The 21,225-nt window shown below is 44.6% G+C and overlaps 1 protein-coding gene across 1 annotated transcript in view; it reads right to left on the bottom strand.

Annotated features, from left to right (window-relative positions):
• VSIG8 (V-set and immunoglobulin domain containing 8) overlaps positions 1–21,025 on the bottom strand; it is an 85,958-nt gene extending 64,933 nt beyond the window's left edge. Inside the window, exon 1 of the mRNA XM_068251711.1 lies at positions 20,806–21,025. Coding sequence (XP_068107812.1) covers positions 20,806–20,854 — 49 coding nt within the window. The 5' untranslated portion in view covers positions 20,855–21,025. The remainder of the gene's footprint in view (positions 1–20,805) is intronic.
• Between the last annotated feature and the right edge of the window lie 200 nt (positions 21,026–21,225).

Genomic DNA, 21,225 nt, shown 5'->3' with positions numbered 1-21,225 from the left:
AGAGGGACGACAGCATGATACAGGAGTGGAGTCACAAAGCGATATATATAGGTGATAAACGAGACAATATATGTTCGCTCATCATGTGCATACACAGACGTTTTTACTTCGTAAATCTATAACTGCCATTTTTATCACTTCAAAGCAACAAAAAGTGGAACATTTCAAAATTCAAAACTCAACGGTCAAAACCACAATGGATAGGAACTGTCTGGAGACATGAAGAAAAATCCTGCTGTGCCTGAAGGCAAGGACGGGCTGAGCACTTTCTGCCTCATCTCTGCCTTGTGACATCACTGATTTTGAGATATTCCTAGCATGCCATATAGTCATGGTCAGCAACGACAAAGCAATAGAGTCTATAGTCACCAGCAGCACCATTTCCTGCAATGCCGCGTCTCCAAGCAGATCACACATCACAACAGCATTAATCGCTCTCTGTGGACTAATTATAACTCTTACAAATGACAATAAGCACGTTACAATGACATGGCACAACAATCATTAAAAAGCAGTGTGTCAGGGACTATGGTCATGGGAGAAAGCTGATTCACATTGTTTGAACATTATGCTAAAATCTCCCCAATTTTTTTTTATATCTTGAATAGAGCAGAGAAGCAGGTTAGTGGAGCTTAACAGCAAAGTTAGTGTTAATGCTACAATTTTACCAAACAATCGTATTTTCAAGAAGATTATTCAGATCAAAAAAAAAAATCTTGTTTTGTCAATCCACAGCATCAACGCTTTGTTCCCACTTGAGCTGAGAATGGACGTTTTTTGTCTTTGCAAAACTTACAGTGAATGTGTCCTATTGCAATGGATGTGTGTGGGCTGAAATGGATGTGTGTGGGCTGCACTTCCGTGCAGTCCGCTATAATCCCGGGATGGCAAATGCATTCCCCCATATAGCCTATAGGGGTAATGCATCCACCCTGGGCTCTAGATGGACCATTGGAGCGGACACTACTGTCGGCTCCCGCTAGCCACACATGATCCACACACGTGGGAACACAGCCTTAAGGTAGCCATACATCAGGCAACTTGGTGGCCAATCAACTATCCGATTATTATAATTGAATCAGATGAAAATCGATGCCGCCAAGTGCATGCCCGACCGGCAATGTGACCAATTTCGGGCCAAAATTGGTCGCATTAGTCAATCCCATATGCTGTAAGATGTAGGGCTGACTTGCTTGATCGGGTGTGCAGCAGCAATGGCATGTGATATCGGGATGAGCAAAGAACACGACAAAACCCCCAGCGCTGCACCCCCTAATGTTAAATGTCCTCCCCCAGTGCCCAGTGCAAGTGATACATTACCTATTCGCGGCCTCCGCTTCTCCTTCGCTGCCTCTGGGCATCCTCCGTTCTCCATACACGCGCGCCCCATGTTGCTCAGATGTCACACACGGGGCCACCTTACTAGGCAACCACATGGTACGCGTATATGGAGAACAGAGGAGGTCCGGAGCTAGTGGAGGTCAAGCGGAGGCCACGAACAGGTGATGTATTACTTGTACTGGGCACGGGGGGGGGGGGGGGGGGGGCGCTTTTAACATTAGGGGTATAGTGTCGGCGAGGCAGCTGTATGCAGCGTCACAAGGCTGATTCCTGATCCATGTCAGCATGAAATTGATCGGGAATCGGCAACCAACAGTATGGGAAACCAACAGATCTCTCTCTAATAAGATTTGATTAGAGAGATTTGTCTCTTGGTCAAATCTGCCCATCATCGCTAGATATATGGCTACCTTTAAAGTGATCCTTAACTGAAAATAAAAGCAGTGAAGAGAGAACCTTTTACTGCACCTGTGCAGGACACGTTCGATGAAGTGAACGCTTATGAGGATACGCGTGGCAAGGGCCATGCAAGTTCAGTGGACCACCGACTGATCAGTCGGCAGAACTGAAAGTAAGCCGTGGCGGAGTAAAAGAGGATTGGTTCGGCACGCCGCGGGCACAGGATGGCTGCAGGGAGCTGGTCCGAGCTCCAGGTAAGTGAAACTCTTGCTTTTATTTTCAGTTAAGGATCGCTTTATGGTGTCCATTGACAATGCAATTTTAGCAAACAATTGACCTTCCGGTTGATTGGATTGTACAGTGTTGATGCAGCCAATCAACAACAATTGATCAATTTAATGATCGGATTGGTTATATTGTTTATCCCATTTATAGGCCCAATTGATAATTCCCGATCATTTCCTTTCGAACCCAATTATCGGATTACAATGTCAATCGTTTGCTTTAATTGTTTCGTTAAGGGGCACTCTAACAGTGCAATCTTTAGCGAACGTTATTCAGATCAAAAGAAAAGATCTTATTTAGTTCATCCACAGCATTAGAAAATCCAATTAACAATCATATCTATAAAAAATCTGCCACGGCTATCGACCATTTCTTTAAAGTGTACCTGTCACAGGGGAACAAGCTCTGTTTTACTTACCTGGGGCTTCTACTAGCCCCCTGAAGCCCTACAGGTCCCTTGCTGTCCTCCTGTTGCTCTCTGTTGATCAGCTATGACCCTCTGAAAGACCACCTGTCACGGGCTACTGCGTATGCACAGCCTCGGCCACATGCATGGCTGAGGCTGTGCATACCTAATAGCTTGCAACTCATGAGACGGCTAACTTTTGGAGTGGCTAAGCTATTCAATGGAGTGCAATAGGTGGACAGTGAGGGACCTGTATGGTTTCAAGAGGCTGGAAGAAGTCCTAGGTAAGTAAAGTAGAACTTTTTTCCTGTTACAGGTGCACTTTAAAGTGTACCTGAAAGGAATCAAAATGCTCATGTTAGAAACTTAACTTAAAAGTGTAATATGTTGGCGCTTTATAAGTACAATAAATAAATAAATGAATAAATATTCCAGAGGCTTCCCCCATCCTCCTCCACCCACCAGTCCAATGCTGGGACCCTCTGAACCTTCTTGATAAGGGCTTGTCAAATAGGTTTGTGTGGCAGCGCTTCATTCTGTGTACGAGATGCTGAATGGAAGATGGCCCACACCTGCACAGTAGCATGGAGACGCACAAAGGGCTCCGTGTTAATGCACAGGCGTGGGCCATCAGAGCGCCTGCACAGTGCGGCCACACTCGTACATGGAGGGTGCCCGCAAAGAAAAAGAGGGCTCCAGCAAGCATTGGTGGCGTACAGGAGGATTGGAGAAGCATCTGGATCATCCAAAGAAGTTTGTGACTTCTCTTTTTTTTTTAAACTCACAAATTTGCTTTAAGGAAACAATGGAAAATGTGATAGTTCAAGATTGATTTTGCCCACCAGCTTCTTTGTTTCTATGTAATTGGATCTGAATAGCTAAATAAGATCATTCACTAAAAATTGTGCCATTAATGGCACCATTCTGCATAGATAGGGGTTAGGGAGAGGTGTAAATAGGGAGCAGGCTAGTGTGAGAATAGGATAAGGCAATAGTAGTACTATCGGTAAGATTACAGAAGTAGTACTATCGGCAAGAGATAGCAGAATATCAGTAACTTTACAATATTCTGCTATTGTGTACATCTCACGCCCAATTCAGCACTTTTAAATGTACGAGTTAAATTACCTTTAGTTGGTTTTAGCTTATCACCTTCAGCCCGCTTTCTCTATCTCCATGAATATGTTTTTCTGACAAAGAACATTTATTGAGAGTAGGGGAAGTTAGAGCTCAATCAGCTGTTCCCCAAATCTATGTGTTTCCTGTCATGTACTTTGTATTTGCTGGTTGTTTTTCTTTTTACAAGGTACAGTGTTTGTTTCATAGTATTGTTCAACAATGTCACGTGACTCGCTAAACCAAATATGGAAATGAAAAAGTCAATAACAGACCTGGCCAGACTTTGTATATGTTAAACTGGAGCTCCAGCTGAATTGTCTTCTTTGATTTTAGATTTATTAGCATAGATCATCAAAATCTTTAAATGATGATCTAACTAATACAGTTTTCTAAAGGTTGGATGCGACTTCCAGTGACTTTTGGATCTTAAAGAAAACCTGAACTGAAAATTAAAAGTCAAAATAAGCATACACAAGTCATACTTACCTTCCATGTAGTCTACTCCTCAGTGTCTTTCTCCTGTCCTGCGTCCTGTTTGTTCACTGTGATCAAGGGAATTTTCCGTCCTCCAGTTTGAAAATGGCCATTACACCATAACAGCTTTCTGGTCAGCACACAGTTAAACTGTAACATCGCCCACTTGAGCCATAGGGAAACATGGACATTACCTGGTATATCAGTTTTCCTCTCAGCTATAACTGACAACAACTGATATTTTACTGACAGCAACTGATATATTTCAGATCTGACAAATTATTGTCAGAACTGGAAGGAATTATTGTCAGAAGAAAATGGTGAGCTTCTGAGAGGAACTGATGGCAAGGTAACTATGTAATGTTCATTTGAAGTTACCTCATGTGTTTATTTTAAATATTTTTACTCAGTACAGGTTCTCTTTAAGCCTCATCTACACGTGTAGATGAGGCGGCGATCCGGCAGCTCGATTAGCCACCGGATCGCCTCTTCCGCGTCCCCCCACGTGCCCGCCGCGTCCCCGCTCGCCGCACGTGCGCCGGCTTTGATTCCCCGCTCGTCCCCGCTGGCGCCGCTTATCTTCCGCTCGATTCCCTGCCATTGTCCCCTCGCGGGGAGCGAGCAGGGCATCGGCGGAAGCAAGATCGTCCTGTCGGATCTTATCAATCGAGCCGCATCAGCGGCTCGATAAGGAACATCGCGGCCGCATCTACGCGTGTAGATGCGGCTTTAGTCCACCAGTTACTGGAGGATTCAGCTCCATGGAAAATAGCAGACAACGAGCAGTATTATAGTGTTTATTAGCATACATCTTATACTGTATTGTTGAATAGGATTTATGGCATACACTGTTCTATAATAGTTATTATTCTGATCTGTTGGTCTAATAATAGTTTATTGTTTGATGTAATAATCATACTGTTATTGATATGCCTTTTTACAAAAATGGCTGTATTTAAAAATTTGAAAAACCCCAATAAAAATTATTGAAACCTTCTTTGATTTTAGATGAAGCATGGAAGGATTAGATCCTCTCTGTCAGGTTTTATTGCTGTTCTTTCTAGTGATTTATACATACAGTATGTTTTTGTCCCAGAGAGGAAGACACTAATGCTGGGCATACACGATTCGATGCCGCGGCCGATTAACCGCCGGATCCATCCCCGCCTCGTCCCCTCGGATCGATCCCCGCTCGTCCCCGCCATCGCTCTTTATCAGCCGCTCGATTCCCCGCTATTGTCCGCCGGCGGGGATCGAGCAGGAAATCTATCCGGCATGTCATCGGACCTGTCGGATATTATCAATCGAGCCATCAGGCTCGATTGATAAGGCTGCACAACTCCCGTGTATGCCCAGCATAAGAAGTGCTTTAAATCCTATGGGAGCTATAGAATATAGAAATATTATTGTATTGTATAGTATTGTATAAGAAAAGTAAGGCAATATCTCTCCAGTGGATATACTGATAGCAATACATATTGGGAAGTATTAGAACATTTGTGAAGATCCTTGGCCCCCTATATGCATTCTTTCCAGGAGTGAAATACACATTTCCTGTCTGACATGTACAGTCATAAGGGTCCATTCCCACAGTGCCAGTGTATTGTCTCATTAGTAGTTCTCATTTCCATTGCAGTGCAGAACAAGACTGCCATTAATATGATGTATATGTTACGGCCAGAACCCGAAGTTTGGCCACTTCTAGTTCTGGCCGGCCACTTCGGGTTCTGGCCGGCCAATGCGCAAAGTGGCCGCTGCGCTGCGGCCAATGTTAGAAATGGAATGATTCCTCTGACATTAATGTATCTTCTGGCCGCAGCGCAGCGCCCAAACGTATAACAACTTAGTTCATTTAATGCAATTCAGCCGGCGGCAATGTAACAATTCAAGCCGCCGGCTTTTTCTCTGCGCCTCTCTCTCCTCCTCTTATGGGTAGCAGGCGGGGACACGCGTCTCCCCGGGAGTCGTTCGTCGCACCAGGAAAGCAGAGCGGGGAGGCTGCAGACATCGCTTCTGCCAGCACCCGCTCTGCAAGAACGGCAGGATTCCCCTGCCGCGACGAACGACTCCGGGGGGGGACACTCGTGTCCCCGCCGGGCTGTCCATAGGAGAGCGACTGAGCGAGAGAGGCGGGGGGGGGGGGGGGGGAAGGAGAGAGAGAGGCAGAGGAGGAGAGAGAGGCGCAGAGAAAAAGCCGGCGGCTTGAATTGTTACATTGCCGCCGGCTGAATTGCATTAAATGAACTAAGTTGTTATACGTTTGGCTGCTGCGCTGCGGCCAGAAGATACATTAATGTCAGAGGAATCATTCCATTTCTAACATTGGCCGCAGCGCAGCGGCCACTTCGCGCATTGGACGGCCAGAACCCGAAGTGGCCGGCCAGAACTAGAAGTGGCCAAACTTCGGGTTCTGGCCGTAACATATACACCCATTGCCTGCAAAAATGTGTGCAGCAGAGCTTATGTGCGGCAATGGAGGAAGTTAGAATGGTTCCACTTACAATAATGGATTCATATGAGAACTAGTGAAGAGGATTTATATGTACACTTTCAGAGCAATGTCATTGTACTGTAGATAGCTATGGGAACATAACTGCTAGTAGCACTTCCTCTACATTGGAAAGTCTAAAGGGAAATTCAGCATTTGTGAGAAAAACATACACCATTCTGTTCAGTTTTAAATAATGCAAGGATTTTTTTTCAATGTAGCTGTTTCATAGTGTTCCAACATACATAGACAGAGTGGAGTGGCAAAGTTTGCTGCCATTGCCTGGATTATAGTATGTGTTAAAATTAGTAACAGTGGCTCCTGTTCTGTTCAGCTAATGACTTTTGCATAACCAGTCTGTATTTTAAACAGTGTACTGTTCCCATGGCCACAAAGATATGCAAATTGAGCTTGCTTTCAGTGGAATTCCTTAATCTTTGTACTTCAATGAAACTCCTTTTCTTTTGTCCTTTAGTGGGGTTCCTTATCCTTTGCCTCTCAGTGGAGCTCTTTAACCTTAGTCCTTCAATGGAGTGCCTTATACTTTGCCTTTCAGTGAGGCTCAACAGCCTTAGTTCCTCGTTGGAGCTCTTTAACCTTTGTCCTTCAATGAAGCTCCTTATCCTTTGTCCCTCAGTGGAGTTCCTTATGCTAAGTCCCTCATTGGTGCTCCTTTTCTTTTGTCCTTCAGTATAGTGCCTTATCCTATAACCTTTAGTGGAGCTTGTTATCCGTTGCCTCTCAGTGGAGTTCCTTATCCTTTGTCCCTCAGTGGAGCTCCTTAACCTCTGTACCTCCGTGGTGCTACTTATCTTTTGTCCTTCAGTGGAGTGCCTTATTCTATAACCTTTAGTGGAGCTTCCTATCCTTTGCCTCTCAGTGGAGCTCCTTATCCTTTGACCCTCAGTGGAGCTCCTTATCCTTTGTCCCTCAGTGGAGCTCCTTAAAGTGCACTTGAACTCTTGCACTGGACAGAAGGAAGTCATATAGAAATGTATCCTGTATGTACTTAGAAAGTTTAGCCTAATTCTCCCTCATATGGGACTAAGCACAAGTTGTAATTTGATCCCCTAGCTGTGTTTGGTGACTGCCATGGCAGAGAGCTAATTTGAAAGCACAGGATGTTAACAACATGTCTGCTTCCATGAAAGCAGGAAGTACTACAGATTTATTGCAGGATTTGTATCAGCTGTACCAAATATTTTTTCTTTAAAGTTTATTATGCTGTTGCTTATCTTTTAGAGCTGAGATGAAGTTCTGAATTCAGGTCTACTTTAATCTTTGTCCTTCAATGGAGCTCCTTATCCTTTGTCCTTCACTGGAGCTCCTTACATGCATTGTACCTGTTTATGAGGCTTTATCCTTTGTCCCTCAGTGGAGCTCCTCATCCTTTGTACTTCATTGGAGTTCCTTATCCTTTCTCCCTAGTAGGGCTCCATATCCTTTGTTCTTTAGTGGAGCTACTCTTCCTTTGTCCCTTAGTGGGGCATCATGTCCTTTGTCCATGTGACAGTCCGTTTTTAAGGGGAAGTAACAGTAATATGCTTTCGAATCATGGGAAGAAAAAACATTACCCGGCAAGATGAAGGGATATGAGAAAAGTGTAAACTGTACAGTGTCACTGTTTAAACATACTGTATTTTGATGGCTGTTAGATACTGTATGTGTACTTGATAGATGTGTTTTGCACTTTACAAAAGAAAAAAAATCCCAGTTCACAAATGGTTATGCAGTTTTCTTGGAAATGGAAGAACACAGATACAATAGGAACTGATGCCTTCTTCAGCTGTGCTGTAGCCAGTGTCAGCTATTTAGAAGAGATGCATTACATAATTGTGCAATAAAAATCACATGCATAATACTCTAAGTTGTTTTGTAATATAAGGCAGTACCAAGATGCAGAGGCTAATCTAGGCCTGATGATTTCAGTAATGTCATGTCTGCTGACTTTTAGCATATAAATACATGAGTGCAGGACCAATGAAACACTGACACTGAACAATGGCACACTGACACTTGGGGTCCAAAACCAATGGCATATAAACACTGGTTACCCATTTGTGGTGTACTGGCAATTAATTCTAATTAATTATACTGACAATGATATTCTGATGCTAATGGTCCCAATGACACACGATTGTAGATTCAAGATTCTAGAAAGTTGATTTCTGGAAAGGCCACATAGGACATGGTCTGGGGAGATGCTGCTCATGGAGGCATATTTAATGTGAAGAGGAGGCTGTGCACATGAAAGACCAGATAGCAAATGAAATTGAATTAAATGCTGGGCTACACATGGAAGAGGGGAACTACTGTCCACGGAGGAGACTGCTTAAAGCAAACCTTTGACTTTAAAAGGAGAGAAAGTCACATACAGTACTTACCTTGGTAGACGAAAGCCTCTAAATCTTCCAGAGGCTTCCCATGTCCTCTTGAGATCCTCCTGAGATCACTGACTTAATGCTGGGACCCTTTGGAAGTTCCCTTGTTGAAGGGGATTGGGGGATCCCAGCACTGGATCACTGGAGGGGAGAGGAACAGGGGAAGCCTCTGGATTATCCAGAGGCTTCCCTCTACTAAGATAAGTATCGAAATGGGCAATTTTCCCTACATGTACTCTATGGAATGGATGAGCTGCTGTTGATAAAAGATTGGGCTGTTTCACAAGTAAAGGCTGCAAATGGAAGAGGGACTTTGCTGCACAAAGAGAGACTGCTGCACATAGGAGGGAGACTACTATGCATGGAGGAATTTGTCTACAGGTACAAGAGTATGAATCAGCCCCTGTTTGCAGAACAATGATACACATATATACTTGGGGTTCCAGAACTGACACGTGTGTTATCTGATCAATGACACGTGTGTTATCTGATCAATGACACGTGTGTTATCTGACCAATGACACTTGTGTTATCTGATCAATGACACGCGTGTTATCTGATCAATGACACGTGTGTTATCTGATCGATGTCACACACTGACAGTTTGTGATCTCAGCATATTGACATTTAGTGAGTCCAGACACTGATTCACACTGACATTTACACTTTGGGATCCCAGGGCACTGACACTCTGTCAGTTTGTGATATCAGAACACAGACACGCTGACACTTTGTAACCCCAGAACACTGACAATGTGTGATCCCAGAAAACTGACACTGAGGCATCACTAAGGTCGGTCCCACCTAGTTCGGAACCTCATGATGTCGCTCCCTTTTACCACATGAACCTCCAATCTCACCAAGCTAAACAAAACCAGTAATACTTTTTTTGTAGTAACATTACTTGTTACTGACATTTGTTGACAATGGGGTTGAGAAGGGGCTTCTGGCCATGCATGCTTTGGGGGATGAGGGAGCAGTACCATACTGGATACCCTTGCTGTGGGGGAGAGAGAAAATGGGGATTGTTATGCTGGCCATACTTTGCTATGTGGGAAAGGTGAGGGGGGGTTATATCAGGCACTGGCCTGGTCTATTCATAGCCTTACGCCACTCTCCCTTAGCCTGGAGCTTGGTGTCATCCCCCCTGCTGGTGACACCTGATAGATATAGACTACTGCACCCCCCTAGTGACGCCACTGCACTGACATTATTCTGTGATCCTAGAATACAGACTCTTCGACAATGTTATCTCAGAACATTGACACTGTGTGATATCAGAACACTGACACTGTGCGATTCTAGAACACTGACTCTCTGACAATGTTATCTCAGAACATTGACACTGTGTGATATCAGAACACTGGCACTGCGATTCTAGAACACTGACTCTCTGACAATGTTATCTCAGAACACTGTGTGATCACAGAACCCTGACACTGTGTGACACTGTGTGATTCCAGAACACTTAGGGCTAGTTCACACTGGGTGCTTTTGTATCCCTATGGATACATTCACACTGCAGCGTTTACGATTAATCGCATGCAGCATTATGGGGGTGATTGTGCTGCGATTCTCGTTCTATTCACCCGTCGAATAGCCATCGCGGACACCAACACAATCGCCGGGAAGCGCCGAGTGTGAACCAGCCCTTACACACTGACAATTTGTGATCCCAGAACACTGACACTGTGTGATCCCAGGACACTTGTAGGTACTGTATATATTATATATGATATATTGCGGGTACTGTCCATCAAAAGCGGGTGTTCCACTATACCCATATAATCTATGTTGCAATAAGTACTGGACTTTATGTAATATATCAAAAAAATTGCGCAAAAATGTAGCGTCTCAAAATCAGTACAAAAACTTTATTGATACAAAACACACAACTTGACATGAAAAATCAGTGTAACTTGAATAAAGAGGCTCAATAAAGGCTTATTCAAATTGTTTGGCTGGCAGAAAAAAGGACCATATTAGTATAGTTGGCATAATGGTTGAATTGGCAACGACACTAGTCTGTTTCGGGCTGAATATGCCCTTCGTCAGGCCAAAAAGCGAATTTACAATTTCTAAAAGGCTATGTCCTGCTACCTGAACATTATCTGAATTAATGTTGCTGCCTTTTTTTTCAGCATGTGGTCTAGGGATCAATTATGGACTGTATATCCCTTATAGTGCCGATATAGCCCTGCTCATGGCAACCTTTATACCTTGGAATCTTTGTAATTTGTTAGAACTGTTTTAGACATATGTATGCTGTCTAGGGCTTGTGTACTTCCATGTCCAGCATTTATTTTTATTCTTTTTTGAGGCATGTGTATTTCTTAGGACCTGTGCACTGGGACTTTGATATCACATGTCCTTTGTCAGAGTAATCCTTCTAATACATATTACCCACAATTATCCTTTTGAAGGTCGAGGCATCTGTATACCGTTTAGGGCTTGTGTACTTTTTTGAAGGTCTAGGTATTTGTATATTGGTTAGGGCCTGTGTATTTGGACTTTGGTCACATTTAAGAGCTGCTCCAACACTATGGAACTCCCTACCTCGACCCATTAGGGAAGCCCCCTCCTTCAACATCTTCAAGAAGGCCCTCAAAACTCACCTTTTCACTCTGGCCCTCACAAGTGCTCTAAACCCACAGCTGAACTCTGGTCCCCTACCTTTCGTGTCCCTACCTCTCCCTCTAGATTGTAAGCCTTTGGGAAGAGTCCTCCTCCTTTTGTGTCCTATATGATCATGCACCTCCATTACTGTGCACCCATGCTATGCATTTGAGTGAACCTAACTTGCCTAATCTCCATGCTCCATCCAGTGACTGACTAAGCATTACCTCATACTGTGCTGCGTGATCTGGTTTTTCTTGTATTCATATATTGTCATTTAGCTGTATGTCACCCCTAAATATTGTCTGTAACCTAAACTAATGTCCAGCGCTGCGTAATATGTTGGTGCTTTATAAATACAATAAATAAATACATTTAATGAAGCCTTGTTGCAGATTCCCATCCCCGCCCTAATCCCATGTGTGGCATTCACTTCTATGCACTAAAACATTATTGTTTCTCCATACCAGGCACATTGTGTACCTGCTAGGCTCAGGTGCCTTTCCCCTTGCTTTGCTCTCTTGACTCCTTACGCTGGCTGATGCCTCGCAGATCTGTACTGTGATTCTCATGACCTCTTACCCTTTTTTCATGCAATATCATGATGTCAGGACCAATATTAATCGGTCCTTGTGGGACATTGTGTATTTCACCTTGGGTCTGCTCTTATATCTTTATTCCTGAACCCTGATGTAAGGACTAATATTTACCTTTTACGATACATCAGAGTGACATAACTTATGCTATGATCTTTGGGTCACCTTCACCTTTTTGATTGGTTTCATCTTTATCTTTACATTCTCTGGTATGTGAGTCCATATGATTGATTTGGACTCCGTGTTTAGACATACCTGATACACATGGTCTCTCTCTACTTCACTTGTTTGGTGAGATCTCTCCTTGACTTCTTTGGATAAGTGGCATTGGATTTTAATATGTAATATTTTGTATCTGTTTGCCTTTTAGAAATTGTAAATTCGCTTTTTTTGGCCTGATAAAGGGCATATTCAGCCCGAAACGGACTAGTGTTGTTGCCAATTCAACCACTATGCCAATTCTACTAATATGGTCCTTTTCTTCTGCCAGCCAAACAATTTGAATAAGCCTTTATTGAGCCTCTTTATTCAAGTTACACGGATCTTTCATGTCAAGTTTTGTATCAATAAAGTTTTTGTACTATTTTTGAGACACTGCATTTTTGTGCAATTTGTGATATATTACATAAAGTCCAGTACTGATCCCAGGACACTGACAGTGCATGATCCCAGAATAGTGACACTGTGTGATCCCAGAATAGTGACACTGTGTGATCCCAGAATAGTGACACTGTGTGATCCCAGAATAGTGACACTGTGTGATCCCAGAACACTGACACTGTGTGATTCCAGAATAGTGACACTGTGTAATCCCAGAACATTTACACACTGACACTGTGTGATCCCAGAACACCGACACTGTGTGATCCCAGAACACCGACACTGTGTGATCCCAGAACACCGACACTGTGTGATCCCAGAATACTGACACTGTGTAAGCTTAGAATACTGACACTGTGTAATCCCCAGAACTCTTACACACTGACAATTTGTGATCCCAGAACACTGACACTGTGTGATCCTAGAAGGTAGCCATACATCAGGTGACTTGGTGGCCATTCGACCATCCGATTTGATTATTATAATAGAATCGGATGAAAATCGGTGCCACTAAGTGCATGCCTGACCGACAATGCGACCAATTTCAGGCTGAAATTCGTTGCATAAGTCGACCGCGTGTGCTTCAAGATGTTGGGCTGACTTGCTCGGTGCACAGTGTGCAATTTCGCGACGATTAATGAAACCCCTGGTGTTGTCCCGTAAGTGTCCCCCTAGTGCCCAGTGCATGTTATACATTACCTGTCCACCGCCTCCGCTTGTCCCCGCTGGCTCTGGGTGCACTCCGCTCTACATACATGTGCGCCCCACGTGGTTGCCTAATAAGGCCACGGGTATGACGTCAGACTTCATACACGCAGCCACGTTACTAGGCAACCATGTGGCGCACATGTATGAAGAACAGAGTGCGCCCGGAGCCACTCAGCACCGGGGGGGGGGGGGGGGGGTTCGGATGCGGCGACCATTTCCGGATTGATTTCAGCATGAAATTGATCAGGAATCAGCCTGCAGTGTATGGTCAGCCAACAGATCTCTCTCTAATTAGATTTGATTAGAGAGAGATTTGTCTAATCTGCCCATCATCGCTAGATGTATGGCTAGCTTTACTCTCTGACAATATGTTATCTCAGAACAATGACAATGTGTGATCCCAGAACACAAGAGTTGCAGATGACACAAGAGTGCATGTTTTACTCAGAAGTGAGGCATACTTTTAGGGCCTGTTCAGACTGTCTGCGTTTGTAGAACGCGTATAAATTAAAAGAAACGCAAGTTGAAAAACGCATGCGTTTTTCTTGCGTTCGAATGCGTTTTCTATTGCGTTTTTGCACACACACACACGTGACCCGGGGGACAAAAAAGGATTATGGGAACCGCAGAGGGAAACGTACGCTAAAAACGCAATAGTACGCGTTTTTTATACGCGTCCATAGACTTTCATTGCGTCCGTTTCTATGCGTGATGCACAGAACTGCGTGCAGCAATGCGGATGAGAAACGTATGCGTCTCATACGCTTACATGTGAACGAGGCCATTAACCACTTGAGGACCCACCCTTTACCCCCCCTTAAGGACCAGCGCTGTTTTAGCTGATCTGTGCTGGGTGGGCTCTGCAGCCCCCAGCACAGATCAGGGTGCAGGCAGAGCGACCAGATCGCCCCCCTTTTTTCCCCACTAGGGGGATGATGTGCTGGGGGGGTCTGATCGCTCCTGCCTGCCGGGTGTTGCGGGGGGGGGGCACCTCAAAGCCCCCCTCCGCGGCGAAATCCCCCCCCTCCCTCTCCTACCTGGCCCCCCCTGGTGAACCGGGCTGCACAGGACGCTATCCGTCCTGTGCAGCCAGTGACAGGCTGTCCCCTGTCACATGGCGGCGATCCCCGCAGGCTATTCACGGAGCCCACCGCTGTGAATTGACAGGAAGCAGCCGCTCGCGCGAGCGGCTGCTTCCTGATTAATCAGCCTGCAGCTGGCGACGCAATACTGCGTCGCTGGTCCTGCAGCTGCCACTTTGCCGACGCACGGTATAAGCGTGCGGTCGGCAAGTGGTTAAAAAACATTAGTAGCCATTTCTATGCGGAAAGTCTGCCTGTACACGTTCTGGAAAAATGGCTAGGAACGCACATAGTCTGAACAGCCCTTATTGTAAACACCTTTGTATACCAATACATACTTGTATTGTATACCTTTCAGGACCATTGCGGTGTGGTAGCAGGACAATCACACGCAATGGATTGTTTCAAGTGTGAAAGGGGCCTGATGCGCTGTCAATATGTGATTCCAGTTACAACTAATAACCATTGAGCATGTTTGCAATAATATAGCAAAATTATGTTAATAAGTTACGTAGCCAAAATATTGGGGTATAAAACAATTTGGGTAAAAGTCACTGACCAAAATATGTAATCCCCAAACACTGATGCTCACACACTTCATTCTCCCAGAACACTGACACGTTGTGATCACAGAACACAGAAAAATGGGGGGCTGCGCGCCGCGCCGAAAAATGTGTTGCCGAAAAATAGGGCGTGGCCATGACATTCTATGGGCGGAGCTAACATAATGATGTAACAGCGAGGCATAAGAAAGCAAGTGTTTACGCCATGATGTGGTCAAACGAGGATTCGCATCATGAGTGTGCAGAAATTGTGTGATGCTATTTAATAGTATACCGTAACCCCAAAGCAGCAAACATAGCCAACTATGACCATTAAATAATAAATGCAGCGACAGTTACCCCAGACACTACAAATAAACACAATGGGCAACATGTCAGCACAAAATAAACGTATTGCAGGCAGCATGTCAGCACAAAATAAACGCATTGCGGGCAACATGTCAGCACAAAATAAACACATTGCGGGCAACATGTCAGCACAAAATAAACGCAATGGGGGCAAACCTGTCAGCACAAAATAAACTCATTGCGGGCAACATGTCAGCACAAAATAAACACATTGCAGGCAACATGTCAGACATTGCGGGCAACATGTCAGCACAAAATAAACGCATTGCGGGCAACGTCAGCACAAAATAAACGCATTGTGGGCAACATGTCAGTACAAAATTAACGCATTGCGGGCAACATGTCGGCACAAAATAAACGCATTGCGGGCAACATGTCGGCACAAAATAAACGCATTGCGGGCAACATGTCAGCACAAAAGAAACGCATTGCGGGCAACATTTCAGCACAAAGTAAACGCATTGCGGGCAACATTTCAGCACAAACTAAACGCAATGGGGGCAAACCTGTCAGCACAAAATGAACGCATTGCAGGCAACATTTCAGCACAAAATAAACACAGTGGGGGCAAACATGTCAGTACAAAATAAACGCAATGGGGGCAACATTTCAACACAAAATAAACGTAATGGGGGCAAACATGTCAGTACAAAATAAACGCAATGGGGGCAAACCTGTCAGCACAAAATAAACGCATTGCGGGCAACATGTCAGCACAAAATAAACACATTGCAGGCAACATGTCAGACATTGCGGGCAAACATGTCAGTACAAAATAAATGCAATGGGGGCAACATTTCAGCACAAACTAAACGCAATGGGGGCAAACATGTCAGCACAAAATGAACGCATTGCAGGCAACATTTCAGCACAAAATAAACACAGTGGGGGCAAACATGTCAGTACAAAATAAACGCAATGGGGGCAAACCTGTCAGCACAAAATAAACGCATTGCGGGCAACATGTCAGCACAAAATAAACACATTGCAGGCAACATGTCAGACATTGCGGGCAACATGTCAGCACAAAATAAACGCATTGTGGGCAACGTCAGCACAAAATAAACGCATTGTGGGCAACATGTCGGCACAAAATAAACGCATTGCGGGCAACATGTCAGCACAAAATAAACGCATTGCGGGCAACATTTCAGCACAAAATAAACGCATTGCGGGCAACATTTCAGCACAAACTAAACGCAATGGGGGCAAACATGTCAGCACAAAATGAACGCATTGCGGGCAACATGTCGGCACAAAATAAACGCATTGCGGGCAACATGTCGGCACAAAATAAACGCATTGCGGGCAACATGTCAGCACAAAAGAAACGCATTGCGGGCAACATTTCAGCACAAAGTAAACGCATTGCGGGCAACATTTCAGCACAAACTAAACGCAATGGGGGCAAACCTGTCAGCACAAAATGAACGCATTGCAGGCAACATTTCAGCACAAAATAAACACAGTGGGGGCAAACATGTCAGTACAAAATAAACGCAATGGGGGCAACATTTCAACACAAAATAAACGTAATGGGGGCAAACATGTCAGTACAAAATAAACGCAATGGGGGCAAACCTGTCAGCACAAAATAAACGCATTGCGGGCAACATGTCAGCACAAAATAAACACATTGCAGGCAACATGTCAGACATTGCGGGCAACATGTCAGCACAAAATAAACGCATTGTGGGCAACGTCAGCACAAAATAAACGCATTGTGGGCAACATGTCAGCACAAAATGAACGCATTGCAGGCAACATTTCAGCACAAAATAAACACAGTGGGGGCAAACATGTCAGTACAAAATAAATGCAATGGGGGCAACATTTCAGCACAAACTAAACGCAATGGGGGCAAACATGTCAGCACAAAATGAACGCATTGCAGGCAACATTTCAGCACAAAATAAACACAGTGGGGGCAAACATGTCAGTACAAAATAAACGCAATGGGGGCAAACCTGTCAGCACAAAATAAACGCATTGCGGGCAACATGTCAGCACAAAATAAACACATTGCAGGCAACATGTCAGACATTGCGGGCAACATGTCAGCACAAAATAAACGCATTGTGGGCAACGTCAGCACAAAATAAACGCATTGTGGGCAACATGTCGGCACAAAATAAACGCATTGCGGGCAACATGTCAGCACAAAATAAACGCATTGCGGGCAACATTTCAGCACAAAATAAACGCATTGCGGGCAACATTTCAGCACAAACTAAACGCAATGGGGGCAAACATGTCAGCACAAAATGAACGCATTGCGGGCAACATGTCGGCACAAAATAAACGCATTGCGGGCAACATGTCGGCACAAAATAAACGCATTGCGGGCAACATGTCAGCACAAAAGAAACGCATTGCGGGCAACATTTCAGCACAAAGTAAACGCATTGCGGGCAACATTTCAGCACAAACTAAACGCAATGGGGGCAAACCTGTCAGCACAAAATGAACGCATTGCAGGCAACATTTCAGCCCAAAATAAACACAGTGGGGGCAAACATGTCAGTACAAAATAAACGCAATGGGGGCAACATTTCAACACAAAATAAACGTAATGGGGGCAAACATGTCAGTACAAAATAAACGCAATGGGGGCAAACCTGTCAGCACAAAATAAACGCATTGCGGGCAACATGTCAGCACAAAATAAACACATTGCAGGCAACATGTCAGACATTGCGGGCAACATGTCAGCACAAAATAAACGCATTGTGGGCAACGTCAGCACAAAATAAACGCATTGTGGGCAACATGTCGGCACAAAATAAACGCATTGCGGGCAACATGTCAGCACAAAATAAACGCATTGCGGGCAACATTTCAGCACAAAATAAACGCATTGCGGGCAACATTTCAGCACAGACTAAACGCAATGGGGGCAAACATGTCAGCACAAAATGAACGCATTGCAGGCAACATTTCAGCACAAAATAAACACAGTGGGGGCAAACATGTCAGTACAAAATAAATGCAATGGGGGCAACATTTCAGCACAAACTAAACGCAATGGGGGCAAACATGTCAGCACAAAATGAACGCATTGCAGGCAACATTTCAGCACAAAATAAACACAGTGGGGGCAAACATGTCAGTACAAAATAAACACAATGGGGGCAAACCTGTCAGCACAAAATAAACGCATTGCGGGCAACATGTCAGCACAAAATAAACACATTGCAGGCAACATGTCAGACATTGCGGGCAACATGTCAGCACAAAATAAACGCATTGTGGGCAACGTCAGCACAAAATAAACGCATTGTGGGCAACATGTCGGCACAAAATAAACGCATTGCGGGCAACGTGTCAGCACAAAATAAACGCATTGCGGGCAACATTTCAGCACAAAATAAACGCATTGCGGGCAACATTTCAGCACAAACTAAACGCAATGGGGGCAAACATGTCAGCACAAAATGAACGCATTGCAGGCAACATTTCAGCACAAAATAAACACAGTGGGGGCAAACATGTCAGTACAAAATAAATGCAATGGGGGCAACATTTCAACACAAAATAAATGCATTACGGGCAACATATCAGCACAAAATAAACGTAATCGGGGCAAACATGTCAGCACAAAATAAACGCAATGGGGGCAAACATGTCAGCACAAAATAAACGCCAATGGGGGCAAACATGTCAGCACAAAATAAATGCCAATAGGGGCCAACATGTCAGCACAAAATAAACGCAATGTGGGCACATTTCACCTGGAAAAAAATGCATTTACTCACCTGACAGAAATCCCCTCACGCAGCCGGCCTCTGGTGTGTGTGCAGCTCCCCCGGACGATCCTCCTCCAATCTTCCGCACTCACAGGCAGAGCAGGGCTATGGCAAGATGGCGTCCGGAATCAGAGCCCTGTACTGGAGACACAAATAGTCTCCAGTACAGGGCTCCGCCTCCGGACGCCATCTTCCCGTAGCCCTGCTCTACCTGTGCCTGCCGGAGGACAATGCAGGCTGCTGGAGCGGGGCTGCAGGGAATGAACTAGCTCAGCGTCTATGAGACGCTGCGGCCAGTTCATTCAGTACGGTGGCCAGAGTCCCGAGGCCGGGACGTCCTGCTGCTAAAAGCGGGACGTTTCCCGGGACCTCATGCAGCCTGGGACAGCGCCCCCCGAAGGCGGGACGCGTCCCGGGTAAAGCGGGACATATGGTCACCGTAGATCCCAGAACACTGACACCTTGACAATGTATGATTCCAGAACACTGACACCTTGACAATGTATGATTCCAGAACACTGACACCTTGACAATGTATGATTCCAGAACACTGACACCTTGACAATGTATGATTCCAGAACACTGATACCTTGACAATGTGTGATCCCAGAACACTGACACCTTGACAATGTGTGATCCCAGAATACTGACTTTGCCTCCATGAAGCCATAAAAGCTATGTACTCACACTACATTTTCAGCAGCCAAAACATTTTGGATATGATTTATTTTGGATGGATATCAACAGTGTGAGTACAGATATTCCTCAGTGCTGATGGCCTCCTCTTCAGCATTCTCCTGAGCCACATATAACTTGGCTGACCACAACTGCGTTTCCCACAGTGACCTGTAGTGGGACACCTCCCCCACCAGGATAAAGAGGGCTGTTCAGAAGAGAGTAGACTAGCACTTAAAATATTCAGAATATTGTTTCTAGCCACATTTGTTCCATGTGTATACATATTTTCAGATTCCAGAACAAAACTATAAACTTGATGTAGGCTCTTCCTGTCTGGAGATAATTAGTGAGCTTAATCCTGCATGATCCGGCAAATGTAGCCTGGATTTATTAAAAATTGCATGCTATTTGAGATTGAAAGCCTTGCTTGGATCGTATCAGTACGCAAGTTGGGTTGGTGAAGCATTAATGGATAACTGGTTATATAACAGCTGTCCTATGCACACCCAACAAGAACTTCTTTATTTATTCTAGGCTGTCCTAGACTTATCAAGAAGGTTTTCACTGTGGTTGTTTATATGCAACTGCAATCACAAATCTATCACTAATCTAATAGCCTTTCAGAAACCATCACTTTGGTCCAATATAACCCAGGTGAGAGCAGTAAACTTTTGTCAGTTTTACTTTTAGTAATAGGAAATTATTCATATATTTAGACCAGTATTGCTGGGTTACTTACAGTATATTCTCCAATGTTAGCCAGCCTAATGACTGTAAATAAAGTTGAGTGTCTCTTGGGGACCACAGACAATGAAACATTGACATAACAAGAGCACTACAGAGAACTGCCAATGTGATTAAATAACACAACCATGCCAACTTCTACTATATAGCATTTGCTGCCCTATAAGCACCTGTCTCACCTGTTATGGTAAGAAAAGTGACAGTAAGAAGCACCATGCGAAAGCAGCTTACCTGGCATAAGTCCCAGCACAATCAGCAAGGCCAGCCGCAGGTCACCCATGGTCGTCCCAGGGGACTCCGATTCTCTGTAGGGTGTAATCCTAGGAGGCAGCTGTGCTGTCAGAACTGTGTGTAGTGAAACCTCAGCTAGACAGACCTGTACCCAGCCTAGAAGCTGCAGAACTTGTGCTGCTGGTTGTTTGTTGTGATTGAACAGGACACACCTGTAGGCTGAGGACAGTGAGTCTGAAGGAGAGGTAGAGGGATTACTGTTTGCCAGGTGACACCCTCTGAGGATGTTCGTTGCAGACTCTCAACATCTTGTTCTTCTACATACTATGCGCTTTAGGCTTTCTCAAGGGTTTGAGCAAGGAAGGTTAAAAACCTCTGCAAGTGTTTTCACTGTCACGATTTACATGGGTGAGAATTTTA

Source organism: Hyperolius riggenbachi, chromosome 9 (assembly GCF_040937935.1).
Source record: "Hyperolius riggenbachi isolate aHypRig1 chromosome 9, aHypRig1.pri, whole genome shotgun sequence".
NCBI lineage: Eukaryota > Metazoa > Chordata > Amphibia > Anura > Hyperoliidae > Hyperolius > Hyperolius riggenbachi.
Note: the sequence above shows the minus strand (reverse complement) of the source record. Positions and strands in the feature narration are given on the sequence as shown.